The 23,620-nt window shown below is 41.9% G+C and overlaps 1 protein-coding gene across 2 annotated transcripts in view; it reads left to right on the top strand.

Moving 5' to 3' along the window:
• Window positions 1-620: 620 nt before the first annotated feature.
• Window positions 621-23,620, top strand: part of FREM2 (FRAS1 related extracellular matrix 2) — a 142,821-nt gene continuing 119,821 nt past the window's right edge. For both annotated transcript variants that reach the window (XM_054813844.1, XM_054813845.1), the window contains exons 1-2: window positions 621-5,882; window positions 9,998-10,087. In XM_054813844.1, the coding sequence (XP_054669819.1) occupies window positions 734-5,882; window positions 9,998-10,087 (5,239 nt within the window). In that variant the 5' untranslated portion in view covers window positions 621-733. The remainder of the gene's footprint in view (window positions 5,883-9,997; window positions 10,088-23,620) is intronic.

Genomic DNA, 23,620 nt, shown 5'->3' with positions numbered 1-23,620 from the left:
GACGGGAACCGGGCGGCCGTTACCGGCCGCCGCTGCCGGCCGCGCTCACCTGTCGCCCCGTACCCTGAGGGGAAGGGAAACCCCGAGCCCTCCCCGGACAGCCCCGCTCCAGCTCTGCCCCAGGGAGCCAGGATTTAATTAGGCGAGAGCGGGGAGGCTCAGTGCAGGGGAGGCGGGGAGCGCCGGTGCGCTCCCGCTGCCTCCCAGGGCTGGCAGAGGTACGCTTCTCCGCTGTGGGCAAGCGCCACCGCCCTCCACCCGACATGGGGGCTCCGGGCAGTGCGCGGCGCCTTTCCCGCGGTGGCAGGGTAATCCATGCACCCCGCCTCTCGCCTCGTCCCCGTTCCCGCACGGCCAGGACTCTGCCCGCCGCTTTCTCCGCGCCTCCTTCTCAACAACCTGTTGAGGAGCCGAGGGAGAGAGGGAGGGAGAGAAGGAGGGGCTGTTCCCCCTGTAGCTTGCAAGATTGGCAAGCCGCTCTGCCCAATCGTGCCAGACGGCCTCGCCCCCCGCGGGTACCTATTGGCCGCTCGGAGGCACAGGGCGGGGTTTCGCAGCTCGCGGGGCTCCCCTCCGGAGCGGGGCGCGCTCCCCTCAGAGCGCAGCGTGTGCGTGGGGCGAGCGGGTACGGAGGGGCCGCGCCGGCGGCAGGAGCGGGGCCGCAACTCGGCCCCTGCGGAGCGCAGACATCGCTGCCGGGAACTCCCGGCGCTTCGCTCCGCCGGCAAGGACGATGCAAGCTCTCCCCGCCGCGCCGCGGCGGCTGCTGGCCGGCTTGCTGCTGGTGGCCGGCTGCGTCTGGGTGGCGGCGCCGGAGCCGCCGCCAGGCAGCGCCGCGGTCTCCTCGCCGTGGGCGCCGGAGGCGGCCCCCGTCGTGGTGGCCAACCGCGGGCTGCAGGTGCCCCTGGGCCGCTCCGCCTGGCTGGACCCTACGCGGGACCTGGTGCTGCAGGTGCAGCCGGGTGACCGGTGCCACCTCACCGTGCTGGACGAGGACCCGCTGTGGCAGCGCCCCGGCCGCCTGAGCCCCAGGCGCTTCCCCTGCGACTTCGGGGCCCGCGAGGTGCAGTACACCCACCTGGGCGGCCGCAGCCCCGCGCGGGACCGCGTCCGTCTGCAGCTGCGCTACGACTCTCCGAACCGCGCCCTGGTGCTGCCCCTGGTGCTGGAGGTGGAGGTGCTGTTCACCCAGCTGGAGATCGTCACCCGCAACCTGCCCCTCACCGTGGAGCGCCTGCGGGGTACCAGCAACCCGCTGGACGCCCGCAGCCTGGAGTTCGCCTTCGATCCGGGCCGGCAGCGCTGCCGGGTGGGCCTGCTGCCGCCGCTGGCCGGGCTGCCCCGCTACGGAGAGATCCTCAACTACCCCCCGGCGGCGGCGCCGGCGGCCGCGGGTGGGGAGGCGGCGGGGGACGGTCCGGTGCCCGCCTCGATGTGGGACTGCGAGGAGTTCCTGCGCCTGGGGCTGCGCTACCGGCACACGGCAGCCGGCAGCTCCCCCAACCGTGACCTGGTGCCGCTGGTGGCAGAGCTGCGGGAGGCGGCAGGCGGTGGGGCACTGCTGAAGCGCGAGTATTTCCAGGTGCTGGTGCGGATCCGGGCCGGGACTGAGAATGTGGCCCCCAAACCCAGCTTCTTGGCCATGCTCATGATGGAGGTGGACCAGTTTGTCCTCACTGCCCTCACACCTGACATGCTGGCAGCTGAGGATGCCGAGTCACCACCAGACCTGCTGCTCTTCAACATCACCTCTCCCTTTGGCCCTGGCCAGGGCCACATGGTCAGCACAGATGACCGGAGCTTGCCTGTCTCCTCCTTCAGCCAGCGGGACGTGAGGGAGCTGCGCATCGCCTACCAGCCGCCCACGGAGGACTCGGATCGGGAGCGGCTCTTTGAGCTTGAGCTGGAGGTGTTGGACCCAGAGGGCGCTGCCTCAGAGCCCTTTGCCTTTGTGATTGTGGTGAAGCCCATGAACACCCTGGCACCTGTGGTGACTCGCAACACTGGCCTCGTGCTCTATGAGGGGCAGTCGCGGCCTCTCTCAGGCCCTGGTCCCAGCCCCAACCTGGTGATAAGTGATGAGGATGACCTTGAGCAGGTGCGAGTGACTGTGGTGGCAGGGCTAAGGCATGGCCACCTCACTCTGCTGGAGGACACCCCAGCACCTGCTGCCCCTCGTAAACACTTCACGGTGGCTGAGCTGGCAGCAGGTCGGGTCATATACCAGCATGACGGCAGCGAGTCTTCACTCAGTGACAACCTAGTGCTGAGGCTGGAAGATGGTGGCTCTCGCCACCGTGTTGAGTTCCTTTTCCCTATTACCCTGGTGCCCACTGATGACCAGCCACCCCTACTCAATGCTAACACGGGGCTCACCATGGCTGAGGGTGAAACAGTGCCCATCACCACCCGTGCTCTTAGTGCCACTGACATTGACTCGCAGGATGCCATCCTGCTCTTCACAGTGGAGTCTGGCCCCACTGCCGGGCAGCTCTTCCTCCGTCAGGCACAGCCACCTCCTGGCTGGGAAGAGGAGGAAGAAGATGAGGGCTTTTCTTGGAGGAGGGTGCCAGGTTTAGCAGGGAGCTCCCTAATCTATGAAAAGCCAGTGAGAGAGTGGCTGCAGCAGGACATTGTAGAAGGGCGTCTTTATTACCACCACTTAGGGCCTCACAGCCCTGGCCCTGGGGTTTCGTTGGACCAATTTGTCTTTAGAGTCCAGGATGACAATGACCCACCAAACCGCTCTGGACCACAGACTTTTGTGATTCGGGTACATCCCATAGACAGATTAGCCCCAGAGCTGCATAGTAGCAGCAGCCTGCACTTAATAGTTGCAGAACAGCAGGTGACTCCACTGCGGAGGAAGCACTTGTGTTACACAGATCAGGATTCAGGGGACCGTGACCTCCGCTACACAATAACCCAGCCCCCCACTGACACCGACACTAACCACCCTCCAGATGTATATGGAGCCCAGCTTGGATCCCTCGTGCTGACTGAGGATCACTCTGTGGAAGTTACCCACTTCACCCAAGCCCAGATCAATCATCACAAGATATCATACCGTCCCCCACAGGAAGAACTGGGGGTGGCTCCTCATTTGGTTCAGTTTCAGTATCAAGTGCAGGATGCAGCTGGCAATGCAGCCGAAGGGACTTTCACCATCTACTTGCAGCCTGTGGATAACCAGCCTCCTGAAATCACTAATACTGGCTTCACTTTGCCTGAGGGAGGCAGCCATGTCCTTAGTCCAACTGAGCTGGATGCCAGTGACACGGACACCGAGCTTGGCCATCTCAGATTTATCCTGACCCAGGCTCCTCAGTATGGCCAGTTGCAGCTTTCTGGGTACAATTTGATTCCCGGAGGTGTCTTTGGCCTGGAGGATATTAGACAAGGGAGGGTGGTGTACGTGCACAGTGGAGCTGAGACCAGCAGTGATACCTGCAGGCTTGATGTGAGCGATGGTGTTCATTTTGTGCCCATCACACTGAAAATGAACGTGCACCCAGTTGACGATGAGGTTCCTACACTACGGTTGCCCCCAGGCACTCTTGGTTCCTACCTGGATGTGCTGGAGAATGGTGCTGCTGAAATCACTGCTAATGTGATTCAGGGCACAGATGAGGATACAGATGACTTAATGTTGACCTTCATTGTAGAGGATCCTCCTCAGCATGGGAACATCCTGGTCCAAGGAGTGCCTGCAGAGAGATTTTCCCAGAGAGATCTGCTGGATGGTGCTGTGGTATATGCTCACACGGGTGGTGAAATAGGCCTTCTCCCCAAAGAAGATACCTTCAACCTTACCTTGTCTGACCTGTCTGAGGAGTGGAGTGTCAGGGGCAATGTTGTTCAAGGAGTTTCAGTCTTGGTGACCATTCTTCCTGTTGACAGTCAAGTCCCAGAGATTTTTGTGGGGGAGCAGTTTATGGTAATGGAAGGTGACAAACGGGTCATTACTCTTGCTCACCTCAGGGCTGAAGATGTGGATACTCCTAGTGATGATATACTCTGCACCATTGTTGCTCAGCCCACATCTGGGTACGTAGAGAATATTTCTCCAGCCCCAGGATCTGAAAAATCCAGAGCAGGTATAGCTATAAGTGCTTTCACCTTGAAAGACCTCCGCCAAGGGCATATTTTTTATGTCCAAAGTATACATAAGGGTGTAGAGCCTGTTGAAGACAGATTTGCTTTCCGCTGTTCTGATGGCATTAACTTTTCTCAAAGGCACTTTTTCCCCATTGTCATTATGCCGATCAATGATGAAGAGCCTGAAATCTTTATGCAAGAGTTTGTTGTGATGGAAGGCATGAGCCTGATTATTGATACCCCTATCCTCAATGCAGTTGATGCAGACATCCCTGCTGATGAGTTAATGTTCACAATCACCAGGCTTCCCAGGCATGGCCACATTGTGAACCAGCTGCTCAATGGAACTGTCCTAGTGGAGGGATTCACCTTGGATCAGATAACAGAGAGTTCCAACATACTCTATGAACATGATGACTCTGAGACAAAGGAGGACAGTTTTGAGGTGAAACTCACAGATGGTAAACATACCGTTAGGAAAACAGTACTCATCATGGTTATTCCTGTAGATGATGAGACACCCAGAATGGCCATCAATGATGGTTTGGAGATTGAAATAGGGGAAACCAGAACTATTCATAACAGAATATTGAAGGCTACTGACCTGGATTCTGAAGATAAAACCTTGACATACATTATAAGATACGGGCCAGGACAAGGCCTCTTGCAGAGAATAAAGCCTTCAGGTGGAGTTGAGAATATCACCCTGGGGATGAACTTCACCCAGGATGAAGTGGATAGAAACTTAATTCAATATACGCATTTTGGCCAAGAAGGAGTTCGTGATCTTATCAAGTTTGATGTGACAGATGGAATAAATCCTCTCATCGACCGCTACTTTTATGTGACAATAGGTAGCATTGATATTGTCTTCCCAGATGTAATCAGCAAAGGAGTTTCTCTGAAGGAAGGAGGGAAGGTAACCCTTACTACTGATTTGCTTAGCACCAGTGACCTGAATAGTCCAGATGAGAACTTAGTTTTCACTATTACGAGAGCACCTGTTCGTGGTCATCTTGAATGCACAGATCAGCCTGGGGTACCCATCTCCACTTTTACTCAACTCCTGTTAGCAGGCAATAAAGTTTATTACATTCACACTTCTGAAGATGAGGTGAAAATGGACAGCTTTGAGTTTGAGGTGACTGATGGCTATAACCCTGTATTTCGTACTTTCAGAATTTCTATCAGTGATGTGGACAATAAGAAACCTGTTGTCACAATCCATAACCTGGTGGTGAGTGAAAATGAATACAAACTGATAACCCCATTTGAACTGACTGCGGAAGACAGAGATACACCCGACACATTGCTAAAATTTATCATCACTCAAATACCAGTTCATGGTCAGATCATGTTCAATAACTCCAAACCAGTCACCACCTTCACTAAACAAGATCTGAATGAAAATCTAATCAGCTACAAACATGATGGCACAGAATCAGTTGAGGATAGCTTCTCTTTCACAGTTACGGATGGCACTCATACTGATTTCTATGTCTTCCCCAACACTGTGTTTGAAACAAGGAAACCTCAGACTATGAAGATTCGAATAATGGCTGTGGACAACAGTGTACCTCAAATTGTAATAAATAAGGGTGCTCAGACTCTCCGTATTCTGGCCACAGGTCACATTGGGTTTCTGATTACCAACAAGGTGCTCAAAGTGGAAGATAGGGACAGTTTACATGCTACTCTTAAGATCAGAATCACAGAGGGTCCACGGCATGGCTTCCTGATCCACCTGGGGAAAGGCAACCATAGCATCAGCCAGTTCACACAAGGTATTAGTCCCTGATTTCTTTAGATCGCTGAAAACATTCTTTTTCATGCTAAACTCTATAATAATTGATGGGAGAAACTTTCCAAAAGTGAGCTTATTTATAATGGCTTTATTATTTTTTTAGTTCTGTGTATTATTTATTTTATCTGTGACAGCTTTAAACAGGAAATGGGGTCTACTGGATAAACACTGAATAAAGGAGCATCTTCGCTTTGGAGAGGTTATAGTCCAAATAACTGTGATTTGGACTTTCTATCAGTGATAGAAATTTGGATAACAGAATTAGGCTGCGCATGATTCCAGATCTTTAGAGGCTGTGTTCTTTAAACAGTTGTATTTAGAAAATTCTACGGGAGTGGCCAAGCTATTATTAACTAATGGTCATACCATGGCTAGGGTATCAGTTGCTACACAGCCTGAGCGCACTTGACTGTAAAAACAAAACCATTTCCCATACATGGGGAAATAATATATTATGAGTGCATTTGTTGCCTTAATTATACAAATCTTAACCACAAAGTGTTTGTGGTAAATTAAAAGGTAATGTAAATGTTTTAAAATTATGTCAGTGGTACTTTTTACATGGAACTAAAATACTAGGTGGTATAAATAGGACAAAACCCACATGTGCTGTATGTTCTGAAATAAAGCCTCTACACAAGGCTATGAAGTAACTTTAATTGAAAGGGAAGGATTAGCTGTTCTCCAGGGAATTTTCCATGTTACTTTGCAGTGAGTTAATAGCTGTTTAATTAAAAATGAAATTAGTTTTTTTGGAGTGTCCTGCAGCTGTGGAGTAAGCAGACAGCACAACTGCATGGAGACTCAAAATTAAAGGAGCCCAGACAGGCTGGGCTGCAGAGGTGGTAAGGCTAGTGATGAATACTTGTAGTTGTCTGTATTTCATTTCACAGAGCCCATACTGGTATGTATCCCATGTTACAGTCTTGGCTGTAGTGATGTTCTTGACAGATATACCAAATCTTGCAAACAGGCCTGATGAAGTTTTGAATGGCTGGGATGCCCTATGTTTTGCAGTGTTAGTGCAAAAAAGAGGATGAGGAGGGACCAAACCATGTCTAAGCTTTGGGAAAAACCACATCTCCTTAAATGTAAGGATTCAGTAGTGAACTGCAAGTAATATTAAGAGTATTGTTGTCAGAATAAGTGAGAAATGGAAGAGAACAGGAGTGAGAAAATAAGAAGATTATAACTTTTTTAGTGGGTTTTCTCTTACATTGGAGAATGTAGAATTTCTGAGTGGATGTTCCTTGAAAGCAGACCACTGCATAGCACAGTGACATCCCATTTTTCAATGAGGGAGGGCACTCAGGGTAGGTATATATTCCATTCCCTTTCGTGCCATGTGGCCAGGCATACATTTGTCAGATGACCAAAATACAGTTGTTACTTGGCAGAGAAGGCACAGGGATTGTTTAGCAAACAGCCTTATGCACGAGATGAGATAGCTTTTCAGTATCTGCTCACAAAACTTTATCAAGTGCTAGGAAGGAAATTAGCCTAGCTTGCAAGATGAGCTAAAAGCCTCCAGTCAAAATGCGGTTGTGCAGAATGTAGTATGTCCAGGAGATATGTTGTATATTTTGGTCAGAAACAATCAGTGTGGGGCTTTCTAATTAGTATACATCAAATATTTCTGCCACAAGTATAGTAGGTAATCTTTTGTTCGTGAGGCTCATAGAGTTAATTGGGATTGCTCAAAGGGGGTATTAGAGAGTGGGAGAATTAACTTCTTGATAAAAGGTCCTCAAATTCTGCAAATAGTTGGTGCTTTTTATTCTTTTCTATTTAACTGTTAAGATAATCTGAAAGAGACAGATGGACAAGTGAAAGTAACTAAATAAAATATTCTTAAAATACATTAAGCCATTCCTAAGTTTATTCAAGTACTGTTACTTCATGTTACACCTGAAAGTAGCACTTTTAATTCATTATTATTTCTTTGTGCTTTATATTTACAATTTGGCGATAGTAAATGCAGAGAAAACGTAAAGAAAAACACTTGCCACATGGTAATTTCCAGTCTTGTGCTGGCTTAGGACAAAAATACATACAAATAATATTGTGTATGCATTATTGTACTGCACTTGTCTCTGCAAGTCAGGGCTGGAATTTGTTCATAGTAGATATTCATTAAGATTAGATAATTTGTTTAAAAGTGGGGAAAGTCTATTAAGGAACTGTCAAATCTTTCACATTTAAAGAAGTTTAGTGGCTTATAACAAGTAGTTAGCTGATGTTTGGATAGTGTTTTGAATGTACAAAGTGTGACGGACTGCTGAGCGCTGTTTTGGGAGTCCCCGGTCCCACGTGGGTTTGTAAGGGCCAAGTCACATCCCTTGGCTCTGCAGGTGTGCTGAGGAGCCAGGAAGAAGGGGAAGGAATAGTGAAGAATAAGGACTGCCTGGCAATAATATAGCTTGGTTGATGTCTCAGCACTAGTGATCACTCAGGTCTAGTGGAGGTAATTATTTTTTTTAATAGAAAATTATGTTGAATGGATTTCAATATTATGTTGGATAATTCCAATATCACATTAATGTTTAGCAGGCACTGCAGTTATACAGTAATGAATTTTGCTTACAACTAGGCAAGTTTTAATATAACTAGCATAACCTAATCAACTGTGAAAGTGTAGAATTGCTCAAGTGAATCTGAACATGTTCTTAATGAACAGAAAACAGGTCATTCCTTTGCAATTCTTTTGACAAAATTAAGATGTTTGGGTGACAAGTGGCTTTTTTTGATGAGGTGATCCTGGTCCTGCAAACACTGGCTCAAGTGCTTATCTTTATATGTGTTGGAACCATGGATTTCGATAAGGCTACCTACATGGGCAGAGTACTTGAGTAAGTGTTTGCAAGATGAAAAATTTATTTGCTCCACTGGCATGAAGAGGTATTTGTTTGTGTCCTTTTTACAGCCCCATGAATTTTTGATCTTTAACTTTCAAACATTTATGGAAGAGATTCTTCAGTGACATATATTTGCTGATAATGTTCTTAACTTGTTTGCCCTAGAAGACGTCTGGCTACTTTTGGAACTGAGGATTTTGAGGAGCTCTAGCAAAAGTGCTTTTAGCTTCTTTTTACTAATGCGTATACCCTAACATGTGAGGAAAACTTGGGTGGTACTTGAACTCCACTTCAATGCTATTTAAGTTTCTAACACTTTTTAAAAAAGAAATTATCAGACATGGATGTATACCAGTAGCAGTCTTTCAAAGAAAGTGACAAAAAATAGTTTTTTGTGTATTACATGTTTCTCATCACTGCTCAAGAAAACCAGAAAACACAATATTAATAAATATTTGTTTATCTTTTACATACTTTCTTTATTGCAATTGATGATTCAAAATTGTGCATTGATTTTTTTCTTATTGAAGTCTTGTCTGTCTACTTTAATTGCACCTGTTTGGGTTCTTAAAACATTGTGTTTCAGCACTATATATGACAGTTCATATAGATTATATGCCATATCCTTTGAAAACATGCTGATAGGAAGGATGTTCTGGTGGAGAGGACATTTTTGTGGGGGTCTAAAGAGATTGAGATCTCTCTACTGCAGAATGTGTAGAGATATCTTATCTTTGAGGTAGACTGCATGCCAGAAGTAATCTAGTTCTAGAGGTGGTGGGGGAGGTTGTGCAGACTAATACGTCTTGCCTCTTGAATGGAGGGTAGAACTTAACATAGAAAATACCCTGTGTTCTTCTCCTATTTCAGCCACAGATTTTCCGACCTCTACGGTACTTCTCAGGATGAAGAATGACAGAATCAGTATCTCAGTGGAGATACACATCTGTTTAAGAAAATCCACCACTAAAAATATGAAATAGTTCTGATGGCTGAGCTCATGTTTTTGTATTTCCTGTCAGTTCTTTTTGTAAATACATCTTAAAAGAAAGAGGGCACTGGGGAGGGGGAAGTAAAGGGAGGGAGAATGAATGGTGTCTGTTCAAAGCTGTTCATACTGAAATTTCTGACCTCTCTCTGTTGAAGCTAAACTATTTAATAAGTGTCAAGTTTTTCTATAAAAACAGTTTCCTACCTTCAGCATTTAAAATAAATTCTATTTTTTCCTGACTCTTTCCAGCTGATATTGATGATATGAAGATATGTTATATTTTACGAGGGGGTGACAATGCCACCAGTGACATTTTCCATTTCATTGTTGAAGACAGTGGTGAGTACTCATAAGATCTGTGCTTTTGTTGTTCTTGAAAGAGAAAGAGTTTAAGTATGCTTTGGGAATTTAAGAACACTTAATTTAACTGAGGGAAGTCCATGTTACCTCCTGGAATATTATTTTTGTTATGACTTTCCCATATTGTAGACTATTTCTGGTGATTACAGAGAGAGGTGTCAATAAAATGGTAATTGCATCTAATGAAAAAACACCCAACCTACTCTAGCAAGAAAGTGAAATTCTCTAAGTCTACTCAGATACCTGGGCTTTCTGTAGTTTTGCCTTTGTATTCCCTGTCCAGGCTCTTTACACAGAGATTCTCATGAGCCTTTTATCTTGAGAAACTTTCTAAATTCTGATTTACAGTTATGGTTGTTTGCCTACCTCTTTAAAGCTTCCAGCTGTAAGACTATTCATATGGATGCATTGTCTCTGATGTACATGTTGCGTAGCATTCAAGTTCTGATTCTACCAACTTAACATAACAGAAACCTCAATGGCTTGTCAAAGATCTTTGTCAAGTTACTGATGTGAATTCTCCTGACTAATATTATTTTGTAGAACTGTGGAGGATGCAAAAGGAAAGAATGAAAACAAATTGAGAATACTGGCATATACTCGCTTGATGAAAAAATATGTAATTGGGTTTTTTTTGTTTGGTTTTAAAGAATAAAGAAAGAACAGTTTAAGAGGTAGACAAAACACATTAACAGGGCTATTTTTTTCCATCTAAAGTCTCTATTTAATGTAGATATTCCTAAATGTAGATATTCCTTTGTGTGGTAACAGGTGGCTAGATTATGTTACTAATACCTTTTTTAATATGTGATATATATCTCTATGAATAATTGGCAATGAATTTTATTAGTTGATTTAATAACATACTTAGAAAAAATGTTTCAAGTTAGCTTATTTTCAGCTCATGCGTATTCAGCTTGTGTTACTGCTTCACAAGAAGCATGGCCAATTAACAGTGTTAAAATCAGTGAGCAGGGATTCGTCCTGTCTGTCACAGATTGAACAGTTTTGTCACCATTTATCATTGCTGGGAGTGGGATATTAGAGCATGTTCTCCTGTCCATTGTGCTGGACAAGCACAGAAGAGACAGTACCCCTAGAGACTTTTGAAAATGTCTTTGCAAATTTTTGCTACATCAGAGAACAAGTAGTGAGATAAAAGTTTGTAATGCTTGACATTTTCCTTAAATGTTTTCTTTTAACTGAGATACAGGTTAGAGAAATTTAAAGCTAAGTAAAGATAATGGAGCACAAGGTGCTATATTTTCTTAGTAATTCCATCATTTTCTTATGACAGGTGTCACCACATGATGACATTGTTCATGATTTTCAAGTTGTTGTTCTAGTAGGTGAACAAATACTCAGACTAGAGATGTTTCAAGTTTTCATGTGATGGGAGCAATTAAAGCTATTAAAGCTGAAGAAAGTTTGCTCTCGGTGAACTGATTAATATCAGTTCTTAAAACTGAGTTGGTCCTTGAGAATCCAACATTTGTGAGACTTCTCTCCATGCTGTTTGAATGCTTTCTAGTGGCAAATGTGTAGTTAAAGCAAATTGCACTTAATATATTCCAACTCTATACCAGGAATTTTTCTTTCATTGGAAAGCTGACCTGCCACATCTGCTTCTACTTGGCAGAGTTGTAACAGCCTGTCAGTTGTAGCAGCATGCTATTTTTCATAATACAAAGAATCATTATGATAACAAGGTGCTTGCTGATTTTTTAGAGCCTTTGGAACTTGTGACAACATTATCATCTTGCAGACTACTTAGCTAGATGGTAAGATGGTCTTTACTTTCCTGAGGATATTTGTTGACACAGTGAAAAATGAGCTGTGTTGCATTTCAGAGTATTTCTGATTTTTTGCTTGACTGAAGATGGTAAAACTGCATTGAAAAGGGCTGAATTTGTGATCAAAACATTAATATTTGTCTGTCTGAAATAAATTTATTAGCAGTGTCTTTAGAATCTGTAACGGGGGTGAAAAATCCAGCAATTTAATCCGTCTATATTTCCGTCCTCTTCAGAAAGACATCAAAGCCAGTGTTTTCCAGCTCAGGTATATTTTGGCAGAATTTCAGTGGTACCAAGACTATTGTTGTAGTGCTTTTGATTTTAAGCCAGATCATTCTAAGAGACTACACACAAGATCTGAGTGAAAGATGCAACACAGACTACCTACTATCCACAGTAGAATGGCACATGTCAGACTTCTGTCTCCTGTATCAGGAATTTTGTAGTAGTAACAAGTTTGTGATGGCTACCATACAGCACCTAATGCTGTAAATGAAGTAAGTGGGACTTCACTTAAGCTGAATTGTGCCATTGTCCATAAGTGATCCAGTTGAAATCAAGAGGGGTTTCAAAATGTGATTCAATGAATGAATATGTGTTCATATTATTCAGCTAATATTATTTTGAATAAGTAAAAAGAAAAAAAAAACAAACCACAAAAACTGGCACATCTTGCAACCCAAGTATTGTATATCTTCCAGTCCTCCGTGCCTCAACGAGAGGTACCTACAATACCAGTCCCTGCTCTCGTCAAATAACATGAATTAGAAAGTTGATTTTGCCCCATATCTCTAGTGTTGCCTGTAAAATACTTTTCTATGTGTCTTGGAATATTTGTTCATGGTCTGTGAACTGCACATAGGAGAAGAAGAGCATGACTTTCTCTAGCTCCATCTTTCGATGGTTGATCTGTCCCACTTGTTACACCATGACTTATGCGAACAAATGCAGAAGCTCTTTTGTCAGCCTCTTAAATGCTGATAGTCTGATTGGGGCCCAAGTCTGTTATCTCAGGCAATTGCCTGGAGGCCAAGTACAAGGAGTCATCAGACTGCTCCAGTGTGAATTTTGTTGTGGATCTGGAATTTTGTTTATCCTCTTACATGTGGCTAGCATTTATGGTAAGCAAGTTAGGGCAACAGCAGACTAGGCGGGTAAGTGAGGGGAAAAGAGCCAAGTCAGCGCTTGCCAGCTCTTGGCCCCTTGCCTGCTCTGTTTCTCACAGCAGAGGTAAGGTGAGTGCCATGCTGCGTACCAAATCGTGACCTAGGGTCTGACAGCATGAAATATAGTACTGGGACAAACTTGTTTACTTACTGGCCAAGGGAGAAACCTGCAGTCTAGACAGATGGAGAATAGCTCAGGGATTATGCCTGTCTCATGATAACTTTCTGAGTATAACTAAAGAGAACAGAAGTGGGCTCAATATGAAAAGAAAGGAAGGCCATTTAAGAATAAAAGAAAAGTAAGCCGCTAGGACTGTAATTCACAAGCAAGAGTATAGGCCTGCTGTATTCAAACCAAAATTGGAGGTTTCACCAGAGAGAACTGGTTGAGGTATTAAGCTCTGAAAGAGTCTTATTGTCAGCGTCAATTACCTACATATGTATGGCCGTAGTGCTTTTCTGGCTTTAAATGGCATGTTTCATGAGCGTAATTAAAAAGTGAAATAAATTGAATACAATTCAGTTATTTATCAGCACTAATATTTTTAAAGGTAGAAAAGTTTTTAGTTCTTCATGTTTAGGGATTTAGCCTCAAGGTGATCTGCTATAAAGTGGGTGAGCCCTTGCATTTCTGTTAGAACAAGAAGACACTGTAGTATATTGGATGCTGCTGAGTTAGCTGTGTGACGTTTTGGAAGAAACTACTGTCTTTCATATTAACAATTTGCTTTCTGTTTTGTTTTGAATTTTGATCGTAAAATGATCATGTGGAGACCTGTTGATACTGAAAAAGTGTTGTGAGTCCATTTTAGCAAAACCTTGAAGTATGGATTTTTGTTTTTCACAAAGGTTGCAAAATAGTCTCAGTTGAATCTTTTCTCAGAAAGGGCTTCCACATTCCATTAATAAGGTGGAGAAAAAACTCTTCTTAGCAAGTGCAAGCATGTGACAGTAGTGAATCCTGATGTTTAAATTATGAAATTCTTAATTCACCAATGTTACCAGAAGGTAGGGAAAACAGGATTTTTTTTTCCTGTGGGGAGGTGAAAAAACTGGAAACCTGGACAGATAGCTGAACTCCTGGATGTATTTGTGGTTTGAAGATTTGCACACTATTGAAAGACTCACTAGACTGAAGAAAAAGATTCAGCTGAAAATGCTTGAGCCTTTTAATTAGTGAAAAACAGACTCTCAGAGTAACTCAAATCTGATAAACTTAATGAGAAACTGTGGTGTCTGCAGCAACTTCATATTACTGAAAGCTCAGGGAAACTGGATATATATGGCACTGCCAAATATATGCATAGAGTTGGTGCTTCAGCTATGCAAAATGGCACTAATCCGTATGAAATGAAAATTGACACAGAAATTAGGTACAGTGTGTTCAGCTCTTGTGCCTTTTTCAGAAAACTGCATGCTATGATTTCATGCTACTTCCTTTACGAGTTGTATGAGGCATTTTTACTCCTTACATGAGAAACTAGCATGCAGAATGCAGTTAAAACTGAAGTCCTTCCCTTTATGCCTTTGCTTGTCTGGGTTTTTTTAACATCACTGCAGTAAGTCGTAATCATTAAATAAGATTATGGATCTAAATGCCCACCTATCCAATCTATAGAAGATATTCTCTCATGAAATGCTCAGTTTCAAATAATGTGAAACTGGTTGAACTGGTTTAAGGCAAATTTTTGGCCAGATTCTGCTGATTAATAAAACAAACATACCCCAAAGCTGGCACTATTCTCAAACCCCAGCTCAGACCCCATACCTCCAGAAGCAGTGTCAGAGTCAAATATGTTCCCTTGCCCAGCAGTGAGTGTTGGGACTTGGGTAGCAGTACTACAGCAGTACTCTGAATGCCAATTACAGAGCAGAGCGTCTCTGTAAACTACTACTGTTGTCTTCATTTTTGCTTCGCATAAGAAAAATTCCTTATTCTATTTAGGTGTTGTGGATAACCCTGAAATATTCGAGTTCAGACCATGTAAAGTGAGTGGAGGAATGTTCATCTCTTCTAAATAGTGATCTGTCCCAAAAATTTTTTAAAATATGACCTGCTTATTGCTTGGCTAGTGCCATCATCACAGTAGTGTGCCTTGCTTGCTCCTCCTTCTCCCCTGTCTGTCTTCTGAAGCTGGGGAACCATCAACCAGGACTGCAGCACCCATGGAAGAAATTAATGTTATGTGCCTCGGGGTTTTTTTGATGCAAGAGGCTGGTGCCATACTAACGATGTTTTGCATTACAGAGTTAGTTCCATTAAATTTTCCTGTTTTGAGGAAAAAAATGAGATAATGCTGATTTGGGCCTGGAGCATTCTAAAAAAAAGAAAAGATTGTGCAAGGGGGAAATCCATTTCCTCTTCAGCCTTAATTTGAACCATAATTTGTCCCTCCCTTCCCTAACTCCCTTCTCTGCTCAGTGCTTAAGTGGAGTCCTGCAAACTGTTTCTTTAGGACTGCTAAGCGGTATCTTGCAGTACAGTGCCTCAAGGGTAGAATGGTCTCAAAAGGGGAAGTAATGACAGATTCTCATGGCTGTTTTAGGAATGTGAGGATCACTAGGGAGGGAAAGAAACAAGAATTTTTTTATTTCAGGCTCTTTGGGCAGCTTTTCTGACTTAAAGCCAAAGCATTGCAAAGCCAAAGCATTGCAAAGCCAAGGCTCGTTGAAACTGGTGATTTACATCATTAACTAAATCTCACTTAAACTTTTCTTTACAGATCCCTAAATGCCTTAGTAAAGCACTGCATTTTCCTGTACTAACATTTGGTTAAATCCTCATTGAAACAAGAATTTTTCAAAAACAGTTCCCTATGTTAGACTTTAAACCTAATTTCTGGGAAAACTTCTTAGACTTTTACCAAATATGTTTATGCAAGAAATTATGTTAATTAAACAAGCACTGTCCTACTGCTTAGACAAAACGTCCATTAAGTTTGTGAAATACAATTATTTCATCTGTCATCCTTCATTTTACTAAATAAAAAAAAAACATTTTTAGGAATTTCACCATTGTGGTATGCTTTATTAATTTGTGAGTGAATAATATTAGACTCCTGAGTATAATCATTAAACTAAAACAGTTGTCAGTGCTGCTTTGCAAAGCTGTAACACTGATATGTTTTCCTGGGTGAGCTATAATAATAACGTAGGAACAGAAATTTTGGACTCAATATCTGACAGTTCTTAAAGCAGCAGACTGGTAAAATATCATTTGGAATTATTTGCGGCATCCTTGCTTGACCTCACATGTGGCATTTGGGCACACTAGTCTTGGCAAGAAACATCATCTACATTTATCTTTGGCTTAAAAATGAGGTCATCACGTGTTGGCGGTACGTTTGCCATCATTTGCCAAGTACTGTATTGGATTCTGGTCTGTTGCCAGGCTTGTTGCTGCTGTTCTGATATACTTTAGGTTGGTGCCCAAGCAATTTTCCACATGCCACGCTTCTTACTGTAAGTATTACCAAAGGATTTAAATAGTAGTTTGACACTACAGTTTATAAAAAAACCCAACCCAAACAAACAACAAAAAAAACCCCTTCAAAATAAACCTTTCCGTAAATAAAATATTTAGTTCATGGGGGCATCGTTATGAATGTGGCTGCAAGGTCACAGCAAAATTAATATCTGTTAAAGTATACAGGAGTATAGATACGTGTTTTGTGTAGAGATAATTATATGGGGCATATAGAAAGTCTAGTACAGGTCTTACTAATCTCAGTGGAAAGATTTTCCTTGTCTGCTGTACCAGTTATATTGGTTTCTTTGTACTGACATTTTAGACTGACTGCTAGAAATGATTGCATTTTCCGTTTTGAACTTAAGCATAACCTTATCCTCCTAATATATACATAGAAAAGAAGGTCTGCTTTATCCGGATAAAACAAAATGGTTTTTTGGAGAGGAAAAAGGGTAGTTGTTTGGTTCAGGAAGATAATTTTTGTTTGTTTTTTATTATTTGTGTTCAAATGGTAGTTTTAGCCAAAAGCAAAGCTTTCCTCTGGTCCCCATCCTGGATTATTTGTCATTTTTAACAGAAGCAAAACAGTGTGACTGGAGGGGTGGCTTTAGGTACTGTTCTGGATTAGGAAAGGAGAGGCAATTGTGTTTTGAATTGCCTTTTGTGCAGAAGTTAGGGCACTTTATCCAAATGTGGAAGACTTGGATGCAATTCTTTCCTTCATTTCAGAGGCTTTGAACTTATACTCCCCATATACACCCTCACTTATATTCTGGCCAGTTTTTTATTCATTTTCTGTTTGCCTCCTGTGTATATGAATTCTTAAATACTTTGTTGAACATAGCCTGGACTCTGATGTTCCACTCTCCAACTGTTACCACAGAGCCAACAAATTCTCATTTTCTGTGTGGGCTCCTCCCCTCTTTTTTCCCCCTATATTTCTCCTTCTCTGCTAATACCTGCTATGTTCCACAGAATAAAAAGGCTTGAACAGACAGATTAGGAGCTGTGCATTCGAGAATAATCTTTAGGCTGGTGGTTTAGATCAGGGTTTAAGGTGGGGAGATTTTGGTTCCAGTTCTCTTTGAACTCAGGGCCAATAGTCTTGTCTTCCATGTACAATGAGCATCCCAACTGCTGGGTTGGTTGGATAGAAGGGAAATCTCTCCACACCATCACCTGGTGATAAACATTTTTCTAGTTTTAAGCTGAGATAACTTCCTGAAAAATCACACTTTTCAAGAACAATGTATTTGCAACAAAATTAACCAGCTCAGCTCTTGGAGCTGAATCCTGCTTGCTTTACTGAGCTGAATAGTGCCATTGATTTCATTTGACCTGGTCCTGTGGGAGGCAAGGAAGATAATGCTCGAGATAGCACTATGAGTACTTAGCAGGCTTTTTACTTAAAAAAATCCACAATTTAGCTTTTATATTCTTATGATACATAATAAGGCCCAGCTAGCAGCAAAAGAAGCATTACAATGAACAGTAAAATTAGGTCAAAATGCAAGAACTAAAGGGATTAAGGAGACACACTAGGCTTAAGTGGAAGAATTGAGAACTCTCAGGAGTAACACTGATTGCCAGTGACATGAGAACCTGTAGAAAGACACTAATTCCTAAAGTGAGCTATAATAAGCCTGTGAAATGATATTGGTTGTTGGTTGCAAATATTTTTGATTCAGACGGACTGAAGAGGTCTAGAGAAGAATGAAATGAGAGAAGGGACACTGGCTGCTGTTGAGGAACCCTGCTCACAGCAGCTCAGCTTGTTTGGTTTCCCAACCTGTTTTCACTGAGGGATTCTAAATAGCCCTCAGGATGAGTTTAATATTTTTCACTCCACTTGCCTGTTAACAGTGTAGAGTCCCTGTAGTTGCCATAAAGATTCATTTGATCAGTAGATGAAATGTTTCTGGGAAGTTTCTTGATTTCTTTAAAAATTAGATTACTATTTGTACAAGAGGGATAAACACATCTGAAAAAAACTGCAGATATGTGACAGTTTTCCACCAAGAAAAGTTAGTGAGTCTTAACCTATGGAAATACACTAAGAATCAAGTTATATTAAAAATGGGAGAAAAGGTAATGAAGGCATACATTTTCATCAATTTTTTTGCAATTTTTGCATCTTAACTTAAAACATTCTCGCTAATGTAAGAAACACTCCCCATAGCAGTATAACCATGTATCAGCAAGTATGTAGATTTTATTGCCTATTCAAGATCTTAAATAACATTATATAATTGACTTACATTTCCCAAATGGTTGCTGTGGGCTGGCAGGCATTGGGAATGTGCCGAAACTGAAACTATATAGCTGTTGAGTGATGGGGAATTAGAAGCCTGCTTAAAGAAAAGGGATCCAATATCCCCAGGTAGCCTTTCTAGTACCAAACAGTTATGATGAACAGCAGCCATAACAAAAAGTTTAGATGTGTGCTGGTTTAGCATCACTTCAGCAGCACAGGGGAGCTAGTTCAAGGCAATGAACTTTCTTTGGAGTTTTCCTGTGGAAATTAGAATTCTCTTACCCTTAAAAAGTGCAGTGTACTTGGAGATATCTCTTTTGACCTAGTCTTGCAAAACATAACACGTATAAGATTGCGCAGGCTGAAAAGCAAGTCTGCTGGAAAACAGAGTTATAAGAATTGGTATATTAATTTATTCTGTTTGCATTGCTAAATCTTACAATATAAGGACCATTCTTGCCTTATCAGCCTCTGTGTACTTTCTGGGAAAAGGAAGACATTAGTTTTATTTCATAAGCCCAAACTGTGTTTGGATGATGTTCAAATTCTCCCTGAAGTTGTATGACCTGTTCTTTATAATTGGCATTGAAGAATTTAAGAAGAGGAAATTAAGAGCCAGGAATAATACAACCAGAGTAAAAATCCTGTTAGAGTAAATTAATGAATTAATTTGACCTGTGTTGATTTTGGTTTGGGTTTGGCCTAGATGAGAATTTCTTAAGTCAGTATATTGTGGCTTGTTTTCCCTCAGGTTTTCTTCAGTTAATCTTTCTTTTACAGATTTAACTAATTAGTTTTTGGTTTTAGTAGTAGAAAGAATTTCATTTAGCAGTGGGCCCTTAGGAAGCTCTTTGAAAAGACAGAATTTTTCTTTTTTTCTCCTTTCTGAAGAAGGATTTTAGCTTGTTTAAGTTCAAGTCATTAGTAAAACATTAATTCATTCAGCTTGATACAGCATTGCCCTGAATGTTTGCCAGAATTCCAATCTCAGTAACTTTTAACTTAAGTACCAGCATAGCACTTCTGTCACTCTGCTGTATAATGTGCATTTTCTTCAAGACTGTAGGAATGCTGTTACCACACACCTTGCTGCCTCTTTAAAGCTTTGTAGTTAGGGTGGAACATAATAATTAGAGAGGGAATTGTAAGGATACCTTTAAAGAAACATTTGAAGCCTAATTCAAAGCCTGGTGCCTCCAGTGAGATTCTTTGTGCTTAGAGGTTTGTGGTTTGATCCTGCATTAGCAAAATCAGTGAGAATATTTTTTTTACTTACTGTTGTGATGTTCAAGAGCAGGTCGTAGAAGATAAGATTCTCATAACTAACAGCATGTTATTATTCACTGTCCCTAAAACTATTTTACCCTAAAAGTTTTTATTTTGAGGCCCTCAAAGTACTGGATTTCTTATTTCAGTATCTCATCTTTAGGCAGTTTGTGTGCTCAAGAGCCTGAGACAAGGTAACCAGTTAAAAAAACCCAAACCTGGAGTACTCTGTATTCTTTTAAGAATTGCCTGGGCTTTGTGCTGAGTTCATCCACCATCTATACTGTTTAATCTCAGTAGTGCCCTTTAGGTTGGCTCATCATTACAGTGGAGGACTTGTAGTACCATGTGCTCAAATACATACCTCACGAGAAAACTGTACTGAAAGCCTTTTGGATAGAGATATAAGATCCTAATGAAGTTATGACCATAATAAATTTATATTCCCTCCATAACCAGTAACAAAATGAGAGACACATCAAATGTGATTAGATTTAGTTGTGGCACGGGAGCAATTGCTCTGAATTATAATCCTATTTTGCCCATATTTCCTTTTTTGTGTGTACTTGGAATTGCATAAATCATGTGAGTATTAAACAGGGCAGCTTTCAGCGCTGGCAAGATTTACAGGTTAGATGGTGAAGTGGACATTTTAAGGTTGTTCACTGATTTGGGCATTACGCTAAACGTACAAATGGACATGAGATTGCCAGTCTCACTTTTACTTAGTAAGTTACTGCTTACTATATTCATTGCTGATACTTGAGACCTGCGCTCAATTTTCTCCACTGCCTGAGGGAGTTTAAATGGGTATTTCCTACACAAGTGCTGTAGTCTTTAGGCTATAGGAAATGTGAGGTGAATCCCTCTCATTGAAGTGGTGTCATTTTGTGTGGAATGTGTAACTGTTCACTGTCAGCACAGGTCGGGTTCTCTGTCCCAGTGTATCAAAACCAGGCCCTTTTGGGCTGCTGCTCAACTCTTGTGTGTTCTCTGCTCCATCCAGCACGGTGGAAAAACCTCATCCTTCATAATCTTCCCTCATGTGAAAGCCTAACTCCCTATTTTCTCTCGCCCCCGGGAGTTTCCGCACTGCCTGTGTGTGGGATTGTGCAGTTAAGTTTTCAGCACTCTGCCCTCCATCTCTATCCAATCAAACTTTTTTTCTCCTTCCCCCATCCTTTTTCTGCTGCCTGCTTGCTGCCATAGCCTGGTTGTACCAAGAATCATTTAGAGCTAATCAGATGGTTATCAGATGACTAGATCTGCCTGGGACAGACAGATTCCTTTTCCTAGCAGGGACTGGAAAAAGTTGAGTTAGCCCATGCATCTGCATGGTCCTGGTCTTTGTACACCAGTGGCAAGTTGGAATGAGACAAAGCAAAGCATTGCTTTTGGCACTATTTTGCCACCAATGAAAAAACTTGGGAAAAAAAAAAAAGAGCTATGCTTGACCCTCCTGAATGTATTCTGAGGGGACCAAATTTTTCAGATCACAACAGAAAAATATTTTATTCCCTTGTTTATTCATGTAAGGGAAAATAACTCTTTGCAGAACAAAAAAACCCCAAACAAGCCAGTACTAATGCACTTCCTACGTCTAAAGTATCTTATCGTATGTGTACCTGTTCCCCATTCAGCACACACGCTCACTGACCCACATCTCTATATCAAGGTAGTGAGCCTGTAGTGATTCCTGTGTCGTGTCTCCGCCACCCTAGATTACACTGCTATTTGAACTCCTTTTCCGAACTGTTAGTTTCATAGCACAAGTAAATTCAAGATTATATTTTTTTTTATCAGCTCATGAAAATATATCTGCATCGTGTTCCAGTTAATGAACAGCAAACGTTAACTAACAGTTTAAGAAAGAGAATGAGAAAGGGAAGGGAAATATTTTTATGAGGTAATTTTTTTTCCTCTTTATTGAAGAAACAACCCCTGAAACAGCCTAGATTTAACTAATCCCCCTTTTCTGTCATCCAAGAGCTGTTTCTGAGAAAATGCTCTTTGCTACTCTTGCAAACTGAAAGACTCAAAAGAATCTGTAGTTGAGAGATACACATCCATTAGTTGAAATGTTCATTTTAAAGTTGTAGTAACTTCAGCATATTGAGTAATAAGCAAATGTAGTTTTAGACTATTAGTCTCTATGTAGTTACTGCTATTATTTATAGTAGTTTGATAATTATCAGTCATAGGAATTCTGCTTGAAATCATATGATAAAATTATTTCCTCCTCTTGATTACTACTACTACCGCCTGTTAAAGCAAGCAATTCTAAATATGTAACTTCTGATTTTTCATGGTTCTTTAGAGTTCAGATGGGACTTCACAGGATGCTTGAGGCAACCTGAAACTGTGCTGCTTACCAAAGGGGAAGTCCCAGCTCCTCTTTGCATCATTTTGTGTAGTTTTTTTCTTCACGGTATTAATTTTGACTTGCGAGGTTTTTACATGATGCTGTCCATGTAGCTTAGTTCTTCAGATTCATTCAATGAACTGAGTTGCAAATACTTCTAGCTTAAGTGCACTTACGCTTTTTTTTTTTTCCAGTCCTGTTTGATGGCTCCAGAATGAGTATAGCTGTGGTGGGATTGAAGAGTAGGTATGAAAGAGTTAATATATGCTTTCTTTCACAGCATTTGACATAGCAACACATGACAAAATGATCTTAAACATTTAGCCAACACTGAATTTCATAAAATGACGGTTTGGACAGCTTGAAATGTTTTGTTTGAAGGATCATGGATCTTGTCAATTTCACAAAAGTTGGGAAGTGAAATTTCCAGAGAGGCCTTGTTTCATGAAACTTAACAATAATGGTAATTTTGCTAAACAAAGAGTCTAAGCTGTTTCTGGTCTGCTGGCAGCTTTTGAATGCTTGATTTCTGTATTTCAGCCATGGTAGGAAGTGGCATAGCAAGGGTCAGTGGTTGGAAGTTGAATATATAACAATTCAGATTAGAGATGGGAATGTAGTTTTTAAGAGTGAATGCTCTTAACTGGTAGCAGATTTTCAAGCCAAGTGGTGAATTCTCCTGATGTCTTCAGGAACAGATATCTTACTGGAAAAAAACAAAACCACCTGTCAAACTACATCCAACACAAAGTTACTGGATGGAATTTTATGTTGTCTTAATACAGAAGATCAGGCTAAATCATTATAAATGCTTCTTCTGGCCTTGAAATCTATGGAGCAGGAATTTATAAAAACTCAACTATTACTGATTTTGCATGCAACTAGAGTCAGCAGCAAAGCTCATGTGGAGCTCAGTGAGGAAAAAAATGAAAAAAAATATATAATTTGCAGGAAATTCTTGTTAGTGCCACTCTTCCAAATTGTACGTTTAAGAAACAATCCTTACTCCTCCCTGACCCCTCTCCAAGATCCTTGAGGAAATTAAGAAGTGCTGTTGTGAAAGTCATAGAAGGACCTTTAAATCACATGACCGAGAAGCCAAGAATTTAAAGAAGATAAAATGAAAGCTGAATGGTACAGCCCTCAAAATCTGTGAATTGTTATGTCTTTTCATATAGTCACTAGTAACATTATTTGCT

This window comes from Grus americana, chromosome 1, assembly GCF_028858705.1.
Source record: "Grus americana isolate bGruAme1 chromosome 1, bGruAme1.mat, whole genome shotgun sequence".
NCBI lineage: Eukaryota > Metazoa > Chordata > Aves > Gruiformes > Gruidae > Grus > Grus americana.
The sequence above is the reverse complement of the archived record's forward strand: the minus strand, read 5'-3'. Positions and strand labels throughout refer to the sequence as shown.